This window comes from Scleropages formosus, chromosome 21, assembly GCF_900964775.1.
Source record: "Scleropages formosus chromosome 21, fSclFor1.1, whole genome shotgun sequence".
NCBI lineage: Eukaryota > Metazoa > Chordata > Actinopteri > Osteoglossiformes > Osteoglossidae > Scleropages > Scleropages formosus.
Window position 1 is genome coordinate 9,490,360 of NC_041826.1, and position 19,706 is coordinate 9,510,065.

Below are 19,706 nucleotides of genomic sequence, written 5' to 3' on the forward strand. Positions count from 1 at the left end.
GGACAAATATAGAATACTAGATATACACATATATCAACCTCGACTATCATCCTTGGACAGCAGTTAGAAACCTGAGCTCATCTGTACTGCTTTGTAAATGCTCACCTGATCACCGACAATGTTAATCGTTGTTGTGTGATGGTACCCACTAGCAAAAAACTTCAAAGAAAGGATGGAAAAAATATCAGTTTTGGAAAATGTGGTCAACAGCATGGATTGGTAACCTGGAGTATATTGACTCAAGCCATACTTCTGCTTTAATACACTGCAGCAAAGTACTTACCCTGAAATGCTCTAGTAAAAATATCCAGCTGTCTAAATGGACCACATACACTAAGTCACTTTGGGTGAAAGCATTAGCCACGAGCTGAATTAATAATCATATTGTGAATGTTGGGATTTTCTAACTGCCAGGATAATAATCATTGTATCGAGAGGGACACAAAAAGGCTGGTAATCCACCAGATGATTTATATTATGAGCATCAGCCCAAACTCAAGTTTTTACTTTGAATTATGTCTTTTTTTATATGTGTCAATGAAACTCATCAAAATTTAATCCTTGCTTTCTTCACTTGTGTAATAATGCAGGATGAAAAAAGGAAAGCATTGTACGGGAAATACTGAGCTTTAGTGTCTGTACATGACACTTCAGATGTCTGTGCCTATTCACACAAAACAAACAACAGAAGAACGTGACAAGTATATATTGCCGGGACTGTATGTTATTATTGACTAATATTTACTAATGTTTTGTGTCTCCAGGGGGATACAGCTGAAAGACTCAGAGGCTGGAAGAATTAATACAAATAACTAAAAGGCATGAAAGACACTTATTACCGCGATATTATTACTGTCTACATTTACCAGTTCTGCATCTCCGGGGAGAACAATCAAAAGCTTCAGAGAGACTGAGAGATTTTGTTTCTCCAGCACAAAGCATATCTTATAGGCAAACATTTCATAACCTGACATGTTGTATCAGCATGAAAGCTTAATATGCCTATAAGTCGGCAAAGTGCCAGAGTAAGGATCGTGTAAACTACATCTTCTGTGGTACGTGGGAATGTGCTGTGCTCTAAAACATCACAAGGTACCAATGGCTGTAACAAAGGTGTGTGCACTCCAAAAACACAATTCAGCAAGTTTAATAAAATGTCTTTAGAGAAAAGATGACCCTTGCAGGCAAAATACTTCTGCAAACAATGACCTGCAGAATTCACACACACACACACACCATATGAAACCGCTTGTCTCAAGCAGGGTCGCGGGGAGCTGGAGCCGAACCCGCCAGCACAGGGCATAAGGCTGGAGGGGGAGGGGACACACCCAGGACGGGACACCAGTCCGTCACAAGGCACCCCAAGCGGGACTCAAACTCCAGACCTACTGGAGAGCAGGACCCGATCAAACTCCCCCTGCGCCACCGCGCCCCCCCCCACAAGCATGAGTCAGTGTGTCATTAATTGATTGATTGATTGATTGATTGATTGATAAACGAACAAACAAACAATGAGAAACACAGGGTTCTTGCCAGTGCTGCTGTAAAACTACACCGCACCCCATTAAGTTCATCCTCTCACACCCTCATTTCTTTCCAAAGACTCAAGCAGACAACTGGAACAAGAAACACATTTACATATAGTGATGCTTTTCCCCAAATGACTTACTAATACTCACCCCTTTATGCAGCACGGGAATTTCACTAGAGCAATGTAGGGTAAGTACCCTAATCAAGGAAACTACTCCTATCAGTAGGTTTCAAACCTGCAACCTTCAGGTCCAAAGGCAGCAACTGTAATCACTACAGTATGAGCTGTGAATGTGAAACTTGCTGCAATTACTGAACATACTGTATGCGAGAGGGCAACGCACCTCTTTCCAAAGGCTTTTGCTTTGACATTCGAACATGACTTTTGATTTTTACATTTTTAAATTTGTGTGCATACAAATATTGCTATTTAAATGTTTAGCTCTACATGCAAAAAGAGCAAAGACGATCTTTTTTAATACAGCATTTCATCTCGAACCTACTACATACCGCAGCGCCCCGTATTTCAGCTCCAGGAACAAACTGCTATTCATTTGTGCCGCACTGCCTCTCTTAACACTGATGTCTGGAACAAATGCTGATTATCTGCTGGCTGGAAACCTGCACGCAGCTGATAATTCTAGAGGAATTAAATGTGGGATTCCTGGACTGGGAGTTAAATAGGCCCCTCCAAAACCTGGCTTCAAAGATAACACCATCTGCTGGACTACGACTCGATCCCGCGCCAGAACTCGGTGGGTTTATCACCAAGACCCACTTCTCACAATTTTTTTAGAATGAATTTCCCATACGGTGGGATCGCACCGCTCCGCGCTGGCCCTTCTCCAAGGCAACAGGGAATTCGTAAATCGCTTCAGGCGCGACAACATTCAGATATGGCCACAGGTAGGGGAACATTCAAATGGCGCGGGTAGCAGATGAACTTGTAGATACTCCGAGGTGAAGGAGCGCTGAGAAAATTCTGCAGATCCTTTAATGCTTCAGAAAGCATGGCTGTGGAAAAGAGGTAAAATAAGAAGCATAACAATAAGCAGCAGCCCTTGTCCACAGGAATAAACAGGACTTCTCCGGGATCCTGCTAAAGGAAATACCACTTAATGCGGTAAGTCGATTTTTATCCCTTTCTTGTATCCTCAGTAGCGAAAGGAGAAATATGTCAAACACAAAAAGTATTAAACTTAAGAATATATAGTGCAGGGCTATTCACCTGTGCCCAGCTGAAACTGTTTAAACCCCAAAGAGTTTATATGTGGTTTAAGAGTTTAAATGTGTCTGGTTGAGGTTGTTAGTTTAATGAAGAGGTTCACTGTCCAGCTTGAGAAAACCAGCCGCAGGACTTCAGCAACACCTTCCCGTACCTGCATGCAGATCTTAAAAGGGGCCTGAGACCCTTGGTGGTGGAGCTGTGTGGAGCAGGTGTTTCAGACGGGTGCACCAGGGCGAGCAAGAGAACAGTCCCTGGTTTCAACCTCACCGAAGCTCTGCGTATCACGTGGCCTTCATTTAACAGACTGCGTCTACAAATACCCCATCGCCCCAGCTCCTCGCTGTAAATTACACTGCACCGACAGTCAGAAAAATCACAGGCATTGCTCCCGGACACGATCAATACAAATACACACATTATCCTGTCAAGGAGAACTGCTGGATTCCACTTCAACCCCTAAACTACTAGTCATAGCGCCGACAATGACGGGTTCTGCTCTCGCATTACTTATCTAGTTAGAAAACCCTGTAATGCAAAAATGACTTGCAAACCATCTATATCACATTCGTCAACATTTCATCTGTGTATTTGTTTTGTCTTTAAAGCGCCACGAGAGGTTTCCGACGCAACACAATAAAGTCAAAATACGGCCAAAATTTAAACTCTTTAACATCGTAATAACTGTTATACAGAAATACCGGAATCGTCTTACAGGGTTGTACTGGAAAAGTACACAGTACATTCCTATTTATAGCCAGACATCAGTATGGAAATCTGTTGTCATTCATTTTTAATCAAAAACTTGCCGTGCCCAGACTATCTCGCGTCGCCGACATACTTTTGCATTACCATATGAGAAATAAAAAGCTTATTGGCCTCTGTTGGCGGATAAAAAGTACTGACAACAAGTCACAAAACACCGCTACCTACCGACAGCACACTTCTAAGGATTCTTCCACCTGTTACGGTTTGTGTGCATTCCTTTCTTTGTCTATGAACCGTCTATGAGCATTGCGCATCCGCACACCTTTCCTTTTTTTCTTTCTTTTAAATACGGCATCAAGGAAAGGGACTCTGGGGAAGATTCCCCAATTTGTGAATAAAAGAAGAAACAAGGGCTTCCTTACAGCGGCTGGAGTCGGGGGCCCGCTCGGACCCGGGCTTCTCTCCAGGAGAGTGCTGGTCCTTCTGGTCCATGGCGCTGTCGCTCGGATGGACTGCAAAGGCTCTCCTGGGTCTGGGGCTCCGTGAAACACCCTCGACTCTCACTTCCTGGTGCAGAGGGAAGCACAGGTGTGCAGTTATCATTTGGCAGCACCTGTGAATTCCCTAAGGGGGAGGGGTGACCATTCAAGCCATGCCACCCCTCCACACACACACACTCAAACATACATGCAGCCTAACCCTCACAAAACACACTGTCCTACTGGAGCAGTGCACAAAAAAACCACCAAAATGTCAATGGTGGACTGCAGTATACAACTTTATGCGTCATTATTCTTTTCGACAAGCTTGGAAGCCGTGGCCCTCGGCAAGTCCAACGTTAGCGAGTCTCAGCAGTCAGCAAGAGCAACCTTACTGAACACACAGGGACGACCTTGAGCGCAATGTGTGCCAAATGGACTCAAGAAAGAGCTGGCTGCATCGGCGATTCCACTGACTCAGGCTGATAAGTTTTGATCTTGGGCAGTTTGTTTTGTGCTGAAATCAGATCTGTTCAGAGAAATGCTTTCTCTGCCCCGTGAACTAGCGTCACGAAATGCAGAGCGTTCACCATCTGAAGAGCTGAGGAATTTCGCAACGCGTGACAAGATTAATTGTTGCGGGTCCGGACGTGCGTAATAAGCCATCGCTGGCATGGAGCGCACGTTACGCTCTTGAAACGTTTATGTTTGCCTTCTCAGCCGGTGTTTACGGGAAACTGAAAAGCAGAAGTAACATTCCAGTTTTTTCACTTCTCAAGTCTGCCCCGCGGGTTCGTGCGTGCACCTTTGTTTTCTGTTCGAAGCAATTTGCAAATCAAATGTGGCCCCCAGTTGGCGGTTTCCCTGGGAGCCCGTCCCAGGGACCGGGACCCGAGCGCCGGGGGTTTGGGGGGTGGGGAACTGGGGGATTGGGGGGGGGGGGGGCTGGAACCGCGCCTCCTTAATCACCAGCAGGCGACTCACACCTCGCAGTTCGGCTTTGTCAGGAAGCCTCCGTGACCAAGGAGCTCAGGCTCGGTAAACAGACTAAAAAAAGAACAAGGGGAATGCAAAAAAGTGTGTGCTCCCTCTGGATCAAATTATTGTTTTGCGTGACTTTCCCCCGAAGAGCGCTCCCTTTAAAACAAACCCCAGCACAGCACTCTGTGATGTTCCCAAGACAAAGCTTCATCTGCTTTTCCTTCTCCCTTCCCAGCACTTGCACGCCTTACTGTCTGCTGTCTTACACTGTGAAGGTCCACAACCAAAGTCATAAGAGCTGCCCGCTCTGGTGTTTGAAGTTAAATAACATTGTTATTAACCTTCCAGCAAATGGGAAAGAAGTGCCTAGTTTGGGTTTCTGTGTGATGCATCATAGGAGCTCAGAGTCAGAGTCAGAGTCAGAGGAGCTCCTACCGCTCCTTGCCTAGACAGCACATGTTCGGCTCTAATGTTGTTTAAAAACCGAAAAACGGATATTGTGTATTTTGTGCAATCTTAAACACGTTGTCCGAGGCCGCTGTCTACGCATTCGTTGCCGTAACAAAGAAGGCCCGGGATTTTTCTTATTAAAAAACCATTTCCGTGCGTCGAACAGAGTCCCGCTTAGGGGGAGACACTTGGAGCAAGGTAGTATTTAAAGCCGCGCTATTTCCCAGATTTCACGTAGCGATATTTTGTAGCTTAAGATGTATAGCGCCGGATGCAGACGCCTCAGTGCGCTGATTATAAAGGGATTTGTGCAGCCGGCTCTATCTTTCCCTCCCAGCCAGGCAGGGCTCGCCTCAGGAGGGGTCTGATCTGAAAGCGCTGACCGCGAGAGAGAGCTCACGCGAGGCTCGGCGCCGGAGCAACTGGTTCCGTTCACGTTGCAGGTTTCCCTCTAGAAACCTTCTGCCAGTGAACGGAGACCCTGAATGATTGCTCCTACAGCGGCAGAGTCCGCCGCAGATTGCTGTTGTTGAAAAGAGGGCATTTAAATTTTAACCTTGCGCATTTCGGCGACAGAACAACGTGTAGAAATATTGGCTCTGCAAACATAAACAGAACAAACAAAAATGTGGAAAGAGATCTCTGCTCTCGCAGGGAAAACGCTGACAGGGAAAATCCTGGAGTAAATCCACACATAATGGATCCATGTTGGTTGATGTAGATTAATTATGTATTTTTTTGTTGTTTCATGTTTCATTAATGAGAACAAGGTAAAATATATATATATGTATATAATTAATAATTACTTGTTACTAATTATTTTAAAGAGAAGTTGATGCGTTACTGTAGATGGAACTGGAGGGTGAGTCTAAAATAACAGATGACACTGGGGAAAATGGGACTGTATTTAGGGGCAAGAGGTCACCCAATACTGCTCCGATAAATTTGCGGATCATTTGTCGGTATCTGACACATTTCCTCATTTGTTAAATTCTCTCTTGTTTACTGTGATTTGTACACTGATTTGCAGAAAAGCTTCAGCCAAAGAGTCCCGTTCTGGGTGTGTCCCCTCCCCCTCCGGCCTTACGCCCTCTGTTACCGGGTAGGCTCCGGTTCCCCGTGACCCCGTATGGGACTAGCGGTTCTGAAAATGTGTGTGTGTGTGTGTGCTTCAGCCAAAGATTTCAGTATACATGTATACAACAGTGGACATTCACATGGGGGCAACTGACAGCATATTAGAATTAGAATTGCTACCTTTAGACCCCAAGGTCACAGGTTTCATTCCAACCTTCAGCTGTAGTACCCTAAAGCAGGGTATTTACCCTAAAATTGCTCTAGTGAAAGTGAATAACTGTGAGAACCTTAATGCTGTCAGTCGGTTGCTTGGAGGAAGGTGTCAGACAAATGCATGTCAGGTTTTCCTCTATATACTGCACTCCTGCCTTCTTTTCCTTCAATCCTAAGCCTGGTCCTTAATTTTAACAGTGATTTATGGGGTGAACGAGAGCAGAAAAGGTGGATTGAAACGTTCAATTTTTTTTTTAATTAAGTTTCTAAAAATTAATTTTTAGAGAAAATGCCACAGCTTGGTCTAAAAATGTCAGAGGCGGTGCAGCGGAGCTCACGTGCCTCCCGTCCTCCATCGTCCTTGCCTTTACTCTGAGCAAGGGAACTCCTTTAGTAACCCCCTCGGTCGTCCACACCGTTATACCTCAGCGACACATTCCTCCGCAGCCCGCTGATGCATGCATGGGGGTGTCCTCAGTCCTGGCAAGCGAGAGCATCTCCTCGGGCAGATGGAACGCACAGGCACGTCTGCCTCTGGTCTGTCAGAGGTGTCTGATTGAGGGTTCTTTTCACATGCGTGGGGTTGGAGGTGGGGTGGGGGGGGGGGGGCTGTGCCTCTTTGTGTCAGACATGAAGGGAATGAGACTCGCTGATGCTGACCGCTCCCTCACCTCCCGATCTGCTGCGGTTATTTCAGACGCTATCCCGTCCAGCGCTGATGTACAAGTGCTGGGGTGCCTTTCACATATCCAGTGGCGGGGGCTGTAGTGTTGGGGGGGGGGGCTTGTCTCCGGCTGTCACAACAGCCCTTCACACTTTGCACTACTGATGGTTTCTTACCCCACAAATAAGTGGTGCTGCCCTGAATGAGCGAGGCCGAAGGGGCTGATGTACCGCTGTCTCGGCGAGCGAGCAACGGTCCCGGCCCGTGAAACGCACTGCAACTGAACTTGACGTGCTCACATGCCTCTCGGTGGAAAAGCAGAAGAAATCAAATGTCAAGACATATTTCGCTTTTTTTTTTCCTCCATTGATCTGCAATACGTGTAAGGTAAGGGTAAGTGCTTTCGAGTCTAATTTATCTCATCACGGCGACCACTCACGTGGTTTTCATGGTAACGAAGAGTACAGAGGAGGTTTTACCATCGTTTTCTGCACGTGTGTTTGCGTTGGCAAAATAGGGAGAACGTGCAAACTTCGCTTACCCTGAGCAGATTCAAACCTTTGCCCAAATGAGCAGCTCTGAAGTCTTGAGGCACTAGTGTTAGCTGCCGTTCGACCATAGAATAGGTACTGTTCTATACCATTCTATATATGTGTACCATGAACTGGTCATGTATCGGTCTTCTGCGTGACGTTGCATACCCAGAACTCGTTGCCGGAGTAACCAGGAACAACACTTTTACAGAGGTCGTAAGAGCCACGTTTCACATTTTTTCACGCCCTGAACCGTGGCAGGAACCATTAAGCAGAAACTCTGGCAATTTTCCTCTCTCTGACTGTATTATCTTGTGCAAATACTTTTAAGTAATGTACTAAAAAACCTTGGTTGAAAACGCTTTTTAAAACACAGAGGCCTGAAAGCAGCATGCTCTTGTCCTTTGCGTCCCCTCTGTCCTCTGCGGTTGTTACAGCCGCGGTCCGGCTGGCTGATAAAGGCAACAGTTGACCTTGCGCTCGCAATGCTGCGATATGACCTGCGTGACTCAGGCAGCGAGCGGGTCGGGATCGCCAAGGAGAACCAGTTAGACGAAAACCGTCGTGCTCGGTCCGCGAGTCATGCGCTCTCTCGAAACGTCTCTCGCGCATCGAAGAGGAAGAAGCGGGTGAGGTCCTGAGTCGCCCGGACATCGAGCGCCACGTAACCGTACTAGATCTACAGGTGCGGCCAAGGGACTGCAAACCTTTTCTTCCGACCCCCGGCAGATGTGATCTGACCACCGCGACACTTCGTTCATCACGCTATATCTTTGGTGGCCCTCATAGAAGAAAAAACATCCCTGTTTCCATGTGTGTCTTTTCGGCTTAGTCACCTGAATCGCACCTGACAACATTTTTGCAGATGACAGCAGTTACTTCCTCGTCGGGCGCCTGCTGAATGCACTCCCTGTGCTCAGGCTGTTTACGCCGTCCAGGCACAAAGACCTCACCGCACTGGGTTAATCATTCACGGGGCGGCTGTCCTGGACCAGACCACCTTGATATTACAGTGGTGCTCGCCTCCTCGTGGCACCGATGCTTAACCCATTCCTTCTTCCTCCCTGTGGTGGAGGGCAAGTGCACGAAAGCAGGTCCGCGTCTACAATTCTTACCGCTTCACGTTTTGTTTCCGTTCACCATGGAAGCAGGACCTGTTCTCAATTTGGGCTCAACCTCTTCTTTTTAATCAACGGTCTATTCAAGAAACCCAAAATAATGAATAACAACAGCAACATGCTCCTGCTCACCCAAACAATTAAATTAAGAGCTCTGTTGTGTGTTTGACAATATGCAGCCCATTACAGAGGCACTTTTCTGCACTCTGACTCTTTTCACTTAGCTCCTGGTGTTTAAATGAGCGCAGGCTCTTTCCCGCCCCATGACGCAGGCTGATTGCAGGCAGAAGGCAGAAATATTCCATTATGGTCTAAATGGCAACGTGGACCTACGCCAGAGACACACTTCTCGAGCGCACGGATGGGAACCTGACCGACGAGAAGAGGGAAATAAGCTGTTTGGTGGATTACGCACCTTCTCTGACAGCGAAGAGGTTCTTTCACACAGGGCGTGCTGTGGCATATTGCTCCTATGTGCAATGAGACAAAATGGAATGGAAGGAGGAAAGAAGCGGGGATTGTGCTGCGGGGTCGTAAAAAGACGGCCTGCTGGGGACGGCTAGAGCTCTGCACGGCCGGTCGCTCCGCTCTGCGCGCCGCGTGGCCAGCTGCGGAGGAAGGCCGTGGGTCACCGCGTGAGGCCGAAAGCTGCAAACCCTCAGCTGATGCCTCTGCTCTGATGCCTTCGCCGAGACTACAAAGATGAGAAGAGGAGCGGCTCCCGCCCTCATTAGCTCTCTTGGCCACCTTCAAATAGATTTCAGAGCATTAAAAATTCAAATGCTGTGAACTTTTTTGAAAAAGATTACGACTCAAAGTGATTAAAATGTCAAATCCCATATGTCACTTTATTCTGATTCTGGCTAAGCCTCTTCTGTATGTTAGCAGTGGACCTTCTCGTGCTGCTGCCCAGCTATGCATAGGCATAAAGAAAGTTTTTCCTCATTTGCATCCGTCTGTGTGCAAAGTGAGAAATAATTTGCTAATTACCCTAAGGGAGCTGGGAAATTTGGTTCGAAGGGGGTTAAGCTGAGTGGAAAGGGCACATTTAGTGAAGGAGAAAGAAAAAGAAGTGCTGCAGCTACGGGGCTCTCTCTAGACCGCAGACCAGTCCCCCCCCCGAACCCGTCACCTTTCATTGTGTACCGGGCAGAACGTCGATAAACCATGACTTACTTTGTCTTTCGTTTATAACTCCCTGTGTGGACATCACCATACTTTTTTAGAACAACGTGAAGAAGGCCAGGGAGGGGTCGCCGGCCGAACTCTGCGGAGCACCCTCCCAAATTCGGGGGAACGCGGCAGGGCCGAGACCACGCGCCGACACGCCCGCGGCCTCAACGGCATCGCCGTGAGGGCCGGGCCGGATGCGGCGGGCGTCCGCGAGCCGAACGCTCTTTTGTTTTCCTCGAGCCTCGAGGGACGCCCCTGTCAAGTCTGCGCACCTCATCTCAGGCTTCAGAGGAGCCTCAAGCTGCACAGCGAGACACGCCGGAATGAGCAGCGCGCCAACATGACGGCGCAGGACGCACCGCACAACACAGGGAATATTTACCAACACAACGCACTAACTGGCGAGACGAGGCAGGAACGGAGCTGCGAGCGCTGGGCTTCACGCCTCCGGAACACCTGTGACGAGAAAACGCAGCCGAGCGTGCAGAAGTGCGCTCTGCGTCAGGGACACAAACACATAATGGGAAGATCTACCTCTGGATCCTCTGGATCCACGCCATGGCGAGGGTGCACATAGTCACCCTCTACGTTACCCAATGCAGTGTGCGCTTAGCGTATTACACTTAGTTTTTTGGGTGGGACGGCATTTGTACAGTACAAGACCAGCTAGTTATTGACACCTTCTATGCACCCATTGAAAATACTTTCTAAAACTTACTTGGAGTCCAGATTTGATGATGTTCTCTTCCTGCTTCGTTTTATAATTCGCAGGGACTTATTCAAATAAAAAACTCCAGCAATTACTTAGGGAACCGAAGCGATCCGAAGAAGCCCCAACCACGTGACAAACACAGCCGTTTACATCTGAGGTTGATCGGTGAACAAATCCAGATGCCATAATCTTAATACTCTTAATCACAATGTAGAGACTTTAGAGTCACAGTGTCAGAGACGGGATTTCAGAGGGGAGTTATAGCCACGTCCTGCTCGCGGCTCCCGCTCACTGTGCACGGCCTCAGCAACTGACTAGTCTTGAAAATCAGTTTTAAATAGAGTAGAGATTTTTTTGTCATGGTGGGTGTAAGAGGTACATGGAGGAGCACGTGTGAGGGTGATTTAAAGAGCACATTGCTGAAGCTCTTCAAACATGTGACTGCCACCTAGGGGTGAACTCACGCAGGTGCTCTACCGGAGAGCCATGGCTCTTTTAATTCGGTGCCTCTGTCTGTGTGACCGGAAGGAAAAAGAATGGAATTAAAAATAAACTTTGAATATTCCTGTGGCCTGTATGTGTTTTTCAGCAAATGCACTGACAACAGTGTGTATTGCTAGATTTTTCTGCCATTGACTGCTACTGGGTGGCACGGTGGCACGGTGAGTAGCGCTGCTGCCTTACAGCACCTGGGTGGTGTGAGTGGGTGTGGGTTTGATCCCTGCTCAGTCTGTGTGGAGTTTGCATATTCTGGGTGCTCTGGTTTCCTCCCACAGTCCATAAACATGTTGTTCAGGTTCCCCTGTTGTGTGTGTGTGTGTGTGTGTGTGTGTGTGTGTGTGTGTGTGTGTGTGTGTGTGTGTGTGTGTGTGTGTGTGTCTCTCTCTCTCTCTCTCTCTCACTGATGTATGGGATGAGTGACCCAATGCAAGTAGTGTATCTAGCAGTGTAAGTCACTGCAGTGAATAAGGTGTGTGGGCTGATAACACTACATAGAGTTCATTGGAAGTCATTTGGAAAAAAGTATCTGCTAAATACACACACACATTTTCAGAACCACTCGTCCCATACAGGGTCACAGGGAACCGGAGCCAACCCGGTAACACAGGGCATAAGGCCAGAGGGGGAGGGGACACACCCAGGACGGGACACCAGTCCATCGCAAGGCACCCCAAGCAGGACTTGAACCCCAGACCCACTGGAGAGCAGGACTGCGGTCCAACCCACTGCGCCACTGCACCCCCATCTGCTAAATAAATAAATGTAAATGTTAGTGTGGGTTTCCTCCAGCAGTCCAAAGGCATGTGTTTCAGGCTAACTGGTGACTCTACATTGTCAGTAGTGTGAATGTGGTTACCCTTGTGCTAGACCTGCCTGGCCTATTGCCCTGTGCTTGTGGGATATTCTCTGAACTACTGTGACCCAGCTCTGGACAAATTGTAATAGATAATGAATGATTGATCACTGTTTCTGCTGAAAAAGGTTAGATTTTTTTACAGTATTTCAATACAAAAATGTCACGCATAAAATTATAGGAGCGAATGAAGGAGCAAATTAAACAAGACTCTTGGAACAAATGCTTGCAGGCTATGCAGCCCTTCAGGACTTAAATTTCCCATCTCTGCTTTTTATAATGGTGTTCGGGAGAAGGATTTGAGACTATAAAGTAGTTCAGACTTCGATAAAGCTTTTTCTTTGTCATCCATTCATCGTCTAACTGTAGTGCACATTGTTGCTTCCGCAGTTCATTCATTAGAGAACTAATACCATGAATTTTCTCATTGCACCGCGACTGCCACTGAATCCTTAAAGTCCTGCTCATTGCCTTTGGAGGATAAGCTGGTAGCAGCTTGAAGGACAGGTATAAATCCCAGGTGGAAGATTGGTGCTGTGCTAAAGTATAGTGCTCAGCCCAAAAGTCTTCAGTAAACGTCTGTCTGGCAGCATGGAAAATACAAACTCCCATATCTGAGGGTGTCTGAAGAGTGAAATATGTGATAGCAGGTCAGCGTTGTGCCGCTGGCACTGAAAAGGCTCACTTCGGCATCATTTCAGAACCGGAACAGGCGTTTGTGTCGCACGGTGTGTTCGGTATAGGGCACGTCACGATGTGGAACTAATAGAAAGTCGCAGAAGACCGTCACCCAAACAACACATTTAATGTATTCTGTGTACTGTACAGTGAGTGAAAGCACTGTCTGAAATATAGTTTTATATTTTACAAATTTTTCATGTTGTTTCCTAACCCCATCTGATGCTATTGCAGCTCGGTTGCCACCAGCACCAGAGTTTCGAGACACTTTCTTCTAAAAGTGCGATTGGGAGCAGCTCCTTGAAGGGAAATGTGAGCAGAAGCAAACCGCCAGGGTCCAGCAAGGGTCATCTACAACAAGACAGCTGAAGTTTTATAATCCTAAAATGTGATTAAGACACCTTTAATAAGGCAAGCTGTTTGCCTTTGGCAGGTTTCACAAAGCTTTCACAAAGACAACAAAGTGAAACGAAAATAATGGAATATTTATCTGAACTGCAAGGCTGGGCCATTCTTCTTGCATGCAGGCATATTGTACTTGAGTCCTGGAGCATGAATTCTGATGTATTGCACTATAAATAAAAGTGTTGAGGGAAGAGCACTGCCCTGGTACTTCTCCGGAATAAGAATTTGAATCTAGTTTGAATACAATGTGACTCAGAGCATCAGAAAGCCTTTTATTGCAGTTCTCATTTGGATGTTATAAATAAATCATTAAAGACTTTACATTTCATACCTTTCCTTGGTATTGCGCACTTCGAATTTGATCGTAGTTATGTTCATGAAAATATAATTAAATGCTCTGAAGAGGGGGAAAGACATGCTCAATAATCATTTGGGGGACACCTCGCTTCAAAGGGAGAAGAAAACTGTTGGATCTGGCAGAGAAAGGATTTCACACTACTGTATACAGTATGGGCTGAAGAATTGGGTGAAAACAAAATGTGAAAGACAGAAAAGGCCAGATCCGTTTAAAATACACCGGACGCGTTTAACACCGCTGCTCGTCAAAAGTTGGACACGCATGTAAAGAACAATACTCGCATTGAACATACTGTTGTAGTTTTAAAAATGGCAAAAGTTTAAATGAAAAAAATGTACTTGAGGAAAGCAAAAAAATTAAGCTGCGGAAGTACGAAGAGCAAAGTACAGAAAAACTTCTGCGCATTGTGTGCAAATGCAAACAGTGAATTACCAGATGTCAAATTCAAAAGTGCATTACTTCAACAAAACAAATCAAAGCTCGCCCAAAATGTGTATGCACATCTGCCTCTCATACCACCACCTTTGGGAATTTGATTTATCTCACACAATAAATTATTGAGCTGTGAAGTTAAACTATGCAAATCCTGAATGCATTTAATATTGTGCTGATTAAATAATTCCACGCCATAGCCAATCAAATGAACATAATTTTTACAGAAGTCCACTGTAGTACCTGAGGGTTACATCTTGACAAGTAGGCCTTACAGACTGAATAGACATCATGATTGATATACTGTACTACAGAAAATGCACTTTGTTCAAATGAACCCTTATATTTCTCAAACAAATATTAGTCTTCAGCCCAAGAATTCTAAGACAAAAAGCAATTCATTCATTCATTCATTCATTTGTTCAGATGTGTCTCTGGTGATAAATACAGACCACAGAAGATTTTCATTTTCTGGATGCATTATCTGTTTTCCACAGACATTTTGACATTAACCAATACAGGTGAACACTGCACTGAACAAGTCTCCCCCCTTTAGATAGATAGATAGATAGATAGATAGATAGATAGATAGATAGATAGATAGATAGATAGATGTAAGGTGATTCATATTTCAGAATTAAGGCATATATTTGTCCATACTGTGACAAAGCACCATAAGCTGCAAGACCTCTCCTCTTTCCTTTACTCTCTTTCTGTGACTAGTATCACATTTAGTTACACATGAAAGGTCAAGACTGTGTTTGCTCTGTTAATTCGATCGCTGATTGGCAGTATGTCCCTATGCAAAGACTGAGATCATTGTGTTGGACTGTTGTTTGGTTTCCTCCGGGGACAAACCGGCTAAACGGGCAGATAGCAGCGATGATGCTACGGCTGGATGTAAGTAAACATTTGGTTTGAGTGGCAAGTCATCGACATGTCGACAGTGACAAAGCAAGTTGTTATTTGGTTGGTTATCGGAGCATAAGTGTTTGGACATGTTGTACCATATTGTCATGCCAAAAAACAGAACAAAAGCATTGTGCTGCTTCTGAGCACTCATAAGCCAGAATCTAAGTTCAGAGAAGCTTTTGCAAATATGTATTTATTTTTATAACTATAAAGTCTTTGTGCTTTTTTCAAGAAAATACATGCAAATGACTCATCTCTGAAACCCACCACATGTATTCATCACTGTAGCATTATCAGTGGATGTGGCTTCTCTTTTATTTGTTACTGCAAAGTTTCACCAGTGTAAAGACTGTGAGTGTGAGTACAACTCTGTAGCTTTCTTCATTACATAGCAGTGTGATTGCGAAAAAACACTGGAATCTGGAATTACTGGGATCTGAAGGTGTGTCCAAGCATGAGGCCACTGGACCACTAGAGAGAAGAACATTATATACAGTATATGTATGTATATTTAATTTATATGTACGCATGTATGGCTCTTGAGCCATTCGACCTGCTGCTCCAATCACACACATATACAAAGTGATCTAAAAAGACACAAGCTGTCACTAAAATCTATACCCTTCTGAAAGTTTAATATAGGAGAATTTGTTGTTTGAGTTAATGAATAAGACTGCCGTAAAAGTAATATTTAAAGCAGATGTAAAGTCTGTCTTGGTTTCCCTGCTGAATATCTGAAGATTTGAATTTTTTCCTCGACACATTCACCTCAAAGAGATTTGATTTCATGTACAAATAGCTAGCAGCGCTGATGGGACCAAAGTGGTTTCGGCCAAAATTGGTCATCAAAAAAGCTGCCAAAAGTCTGCGTCATAGTTCTCTGATATCATATGTGAACTTCCACAACCCAGTGAAAAGTAGGGGCCACCACATTTCTTTATTATCCAATTATTATAATTCTTAGCCCAAGTTACAGAAAATCCTATCGCCCCCACTCTGTACATCCACAGAGCCCATTGACTGCCTCTAATGCTCACTTCATTTACCCTGGACAACACCAACACCAACTTTCCTGTCCATCTGCAATTCTTTCCGCCACATGAAGCAAAAACCAGCTTCCTGAGTGCCACACTCTAGAAACTGCTTGGAGAAAGAGCTAAAAGAAAGTGCGTTCCATTAGTCGCTGTTCAAAATATGATTGTAGGTTGTTGGTTATTTTAAAAGATTGCACTGCATCTCATACCTCCTCCTTCTGAACAGGCCCTGTTATCTGAAGTATCCTTGTGTCTTGTTTTCATTTTCCTTCCAAGTAAAGTTGCCCTCTCTCACTGCTATTTTCATAGCAAGTAGCGAAAGAGCAGTTCAAAGAGATGGGCAAGAGCGCCCGGAGGACGTTGCGTCTGTAGACAGGAATGGCATGGAGACGATTACAATTACAAGCGCTGCATCCGTCCGCTTCTCGTGGCTGGTGTACATTTCCACTCGCGCTAGTGGATTAACAATCACCTTTAGCGACGAGGGAAACTCGATCGGCGCGTTCCTCGGCCAGCTCTTTGTCGAGCGCATTCAAATCAAAATTTACTTCCAGCTTCCCACGAGCGAACGTGCTCGTCTGCGAAGTGGTGAAAGTTATTTTCCTGTCTGTTTAAACTTGGAAGATACGTGCGCGAGGAACACACGAAACTGCAGGTTTATGGTTTCGAGAAAAATCGAAATATGCTGAAACCAGAGCGCCGCATGCTTTTCATTCACACGCACTTACTGCAGTAGAATTTACTAATGGCAAATGAATCATGAGTCGCTGCCCCAGATTGATGAGAAGTAATTAAAGTGCATTATTTTTATTTGTGAAGGAAAACAGAGCTTTTCGAGTCCAAATCGAAATTTGTGTCAAAAGCAGTTGGCGCTTTGCCGCTGTACTTACCCTCCTTGCCGCGGGCTTCTCAAACACCATCTTCAGGCTGTCCAGCGGGATGTCGAACCTCTCGATCTTCGTGGCGGCCTGCAGGTCCTCTCTGGCTACTTCATCACTGATACCATCTCCCCGAGGTCTGAGGGCAACTGGGGACACATCTCCTCCTGCTGGCATTGCTCCGGTTCCCGGCTGCACTTCCATCACGATGAGTTACTCCCCCAGGTACGGAGAGCGGCAAGCCTGTTGCTGGGGGATGCAGGAAGGGGAAGGAGGAAGCGAAAGAGAGAGAGTTGAAGAAGGAGAGCTGTGGCAAGGGCTACGTTCTTCCGCGATGCCTCCGAGACGTCTATCTGCACAGCAGGTGGACGGGCGTTTTTGCCGGCTGGCCTTGAGTAAACTTTGCAGAAAAGAAGGGAAAAGGAAAATAAAGTAAACTCTCCCCTCTCGCGCTGAGATGAGCGCAGTAAATACGTAGTGAGGCCGTGCGATGGGGGGACTCTTCGGTGCAGATGCAGCGCGCGGTGGCTGCGTGTGCAGCTGAGCCGATCTGCTCCCGCCGGCGCTGTGGAACACAGAGCTGTGGGCCTACAGCCAGGCGCTGCTCCCTGCACTCGTCATCCTTTCCTAAGCTCACGGAGAGCGAGGAAGAAACAGGCAAAGAGTGGGAGAGGAGCACTCACACACACAGGGAAAGACAGAAAGGAGAGAGACCTGGAAACTAAGGGATGGGGACAGCATGAGGGAGAAGGAAGAGTGGGAGAGAAAGCCTCCGAGAGGGATGGAAAGAGGGGGAGCAAAAAACAATGACCTTAGGGCCAAAAAAAAAGAGAGAGCAAAAAAACAGTGACCCCCGCCCCCCCCCCCCCACCCACTTTCCACATCACAGCGGAGCAGAGCCATCAGACCAAAAAGCAGGAGAGCAAACTCCTACAATTAAAAGAGAAATAACAAGAAGAAAGGCACTCTCTTCCAAACATGACTCATGGAACAGTAGATGGGTTTCCAAAAAACTTCTCACACTCCTCCTCCCACTCCCCCTCCCATTCCTCCCTCCTTCTCCCTGGATGGGGAGCTGCTGTGGTCCTGCACCGCACAAGGGGCTCCTGGGAACAAGCCCCTGGCAGACAGGAAACCAGCAGAGCAAAAACCCAGGCTTCCTATCACATCCATCTGTGTGCCCAGAGGGTCCACATGACAGGATTGTGGAAAGCCTATTATTTCTGAACAAATGATGGAAGCACCCAGAAAACTCTATCTCCCCACACCACTCGCCTGTTTAATTGTCTTTTCAAAGCAGCACCTTTCCTTGGGATTGCCGTCCTTAGCGGATCCCATTCTAGGGCCTCAATTAAATGCAGCACTTTTCCACGAGAAATGCAGCGCAGGGCCAAAAGCGAGCAAGCTTCAAGAAATAGCAGATGTGCGCTCTCATTTTCTTCACTTTATTTACACTCAGAGCGAACACGCATGCTTCAGGAGTGTGTATGTGGTCTATATGTTCAAGTGTGGCTCACCGTACTGCATACAGTGCAACACACAGCCGCTGCTTAGGCAAATTTTAGTTTTGTATTTCTTTACGGTCTGTTCCTTCACATGAGTTCGTGAAAAATCTTGCAGAGGACGCAAAGTGCAGCATGAAACGGTTGTCCGCCGCAGGCTGCGCACCAGGTGACTTGTCACGTGCGGCGGAAACGAGGACGGGCCGGACAATAAAAGTTTTGCGGAGATTCAAACGTGTGTCACACGAACCGCATCTAGAGGTCACTCCGCATTTCCTTCCCAAAGGATCATCATGCCTCAGCGTTCAGTCCAGTGGACATCATAATTGTGCCACAGGTGTCCATTATGTTTGAGCTGTCCTGCAATTATTGGCTGAGTGGCGCCGAAGACTTGTGCCCGAATTATTTCGAAAGGTCTTACCTCTGTGCCTTGCCAGCCTCTTTCATCCAGCCCAGAATGAGAAGAGAATGAATGGTAAATTAAAGAGCAGAGCGATCAGGGGAAACTCACATCATCCCCACGAGCAACCTCGATGGACCCATCCGATAGCAGGGTAAGGACACAGAATAGCTGGCATCCACATGCAACAAATGCATTATTTAACAAAGCTCAGAGGAATGTGAGCAACTTTTGGCTGTATCCTGTGTCTGCTCAGAGCGCTCGTCTTACATGCTTAAACAGATACCCCTGCGTTTCCGCAGGAGCGCAACTGTGGACAGACGCCACCGCGTTCATATTCTGTGATTATTTTAAACAAGATCAGATGTGGTATGATTTTACTTGACTACTATTATTCCCTTTCCCTGCACTTACCTGTTGAAATGGGGTCCAGTCATACCTTCAATTTATTTATCCAGCTGCGCAAGTACAGGTCATACTGTGTTTTGTGGTATACCCTGATGAAAGAATTAATCAGTGCAGCTTAAGTCTGTGCGAGTGAATTAAATCTAAACATTTTAATTCATATATTCATCTTCTCAAACATGACACAATGAGGTGCCCCGAACGCCTTTAAAACCATCTGTTTCCTGACCGAAGAGCAGAGCGACGGAGTCGGTTTAGCACGTGCTTTTGGGAACAACTCTGAAATTTTTTTCGGCAACAGCTTGAAAGGATCTTGCGGCCATAAATATTTGTCAGGACAAACTTCCTTCAGGTCAGAAGTACTTTTCTTTGGGAACTGAACCAAACAATTAATAATGAATTGCCAGTCACAGAGGAACTACCAACCAGTTCAGTCACAGAAGAACAATTAATCACAGAATGTATAGAAGGAAAATGTTTTATTT

At 46.1% G+C, this 19,706-nt stretch overlaps 1 protein-coding gene across 1 annotated transcript in view; it reads right to left on the minus strand.

Moving 5' to 3' along the window:
* Positions 1 to 17,704, minus strand: part of LOC108920353 (xin actin-binding repeat-containing protein 2-like) — a 42,845-nt gene extending 25,141 nt beyond the window's left edge. The window contains exons 1-2 of the mRNA XM_018729057.2: positions 16,927 to 17,704; positions 3,886 to 4,030 (exon numbers count right to left, since the gene is read on the minus strand). Of these exons, the coding sequence (XP_018584573.2) occupies positions 3,886 to 4,030; positions 16,927 to 17,118 (337 nt within the window). The 5' untranslated portion in view covers positions 17,119 to 17,704. The remainder of the gene's footprint in view (positions 1 to 3,885; positions 4,031 to 16,926) is intronic.
* Between the last annotated feature and the right edge of the window lie 2,002 nt (positions 17,705 to 19,706).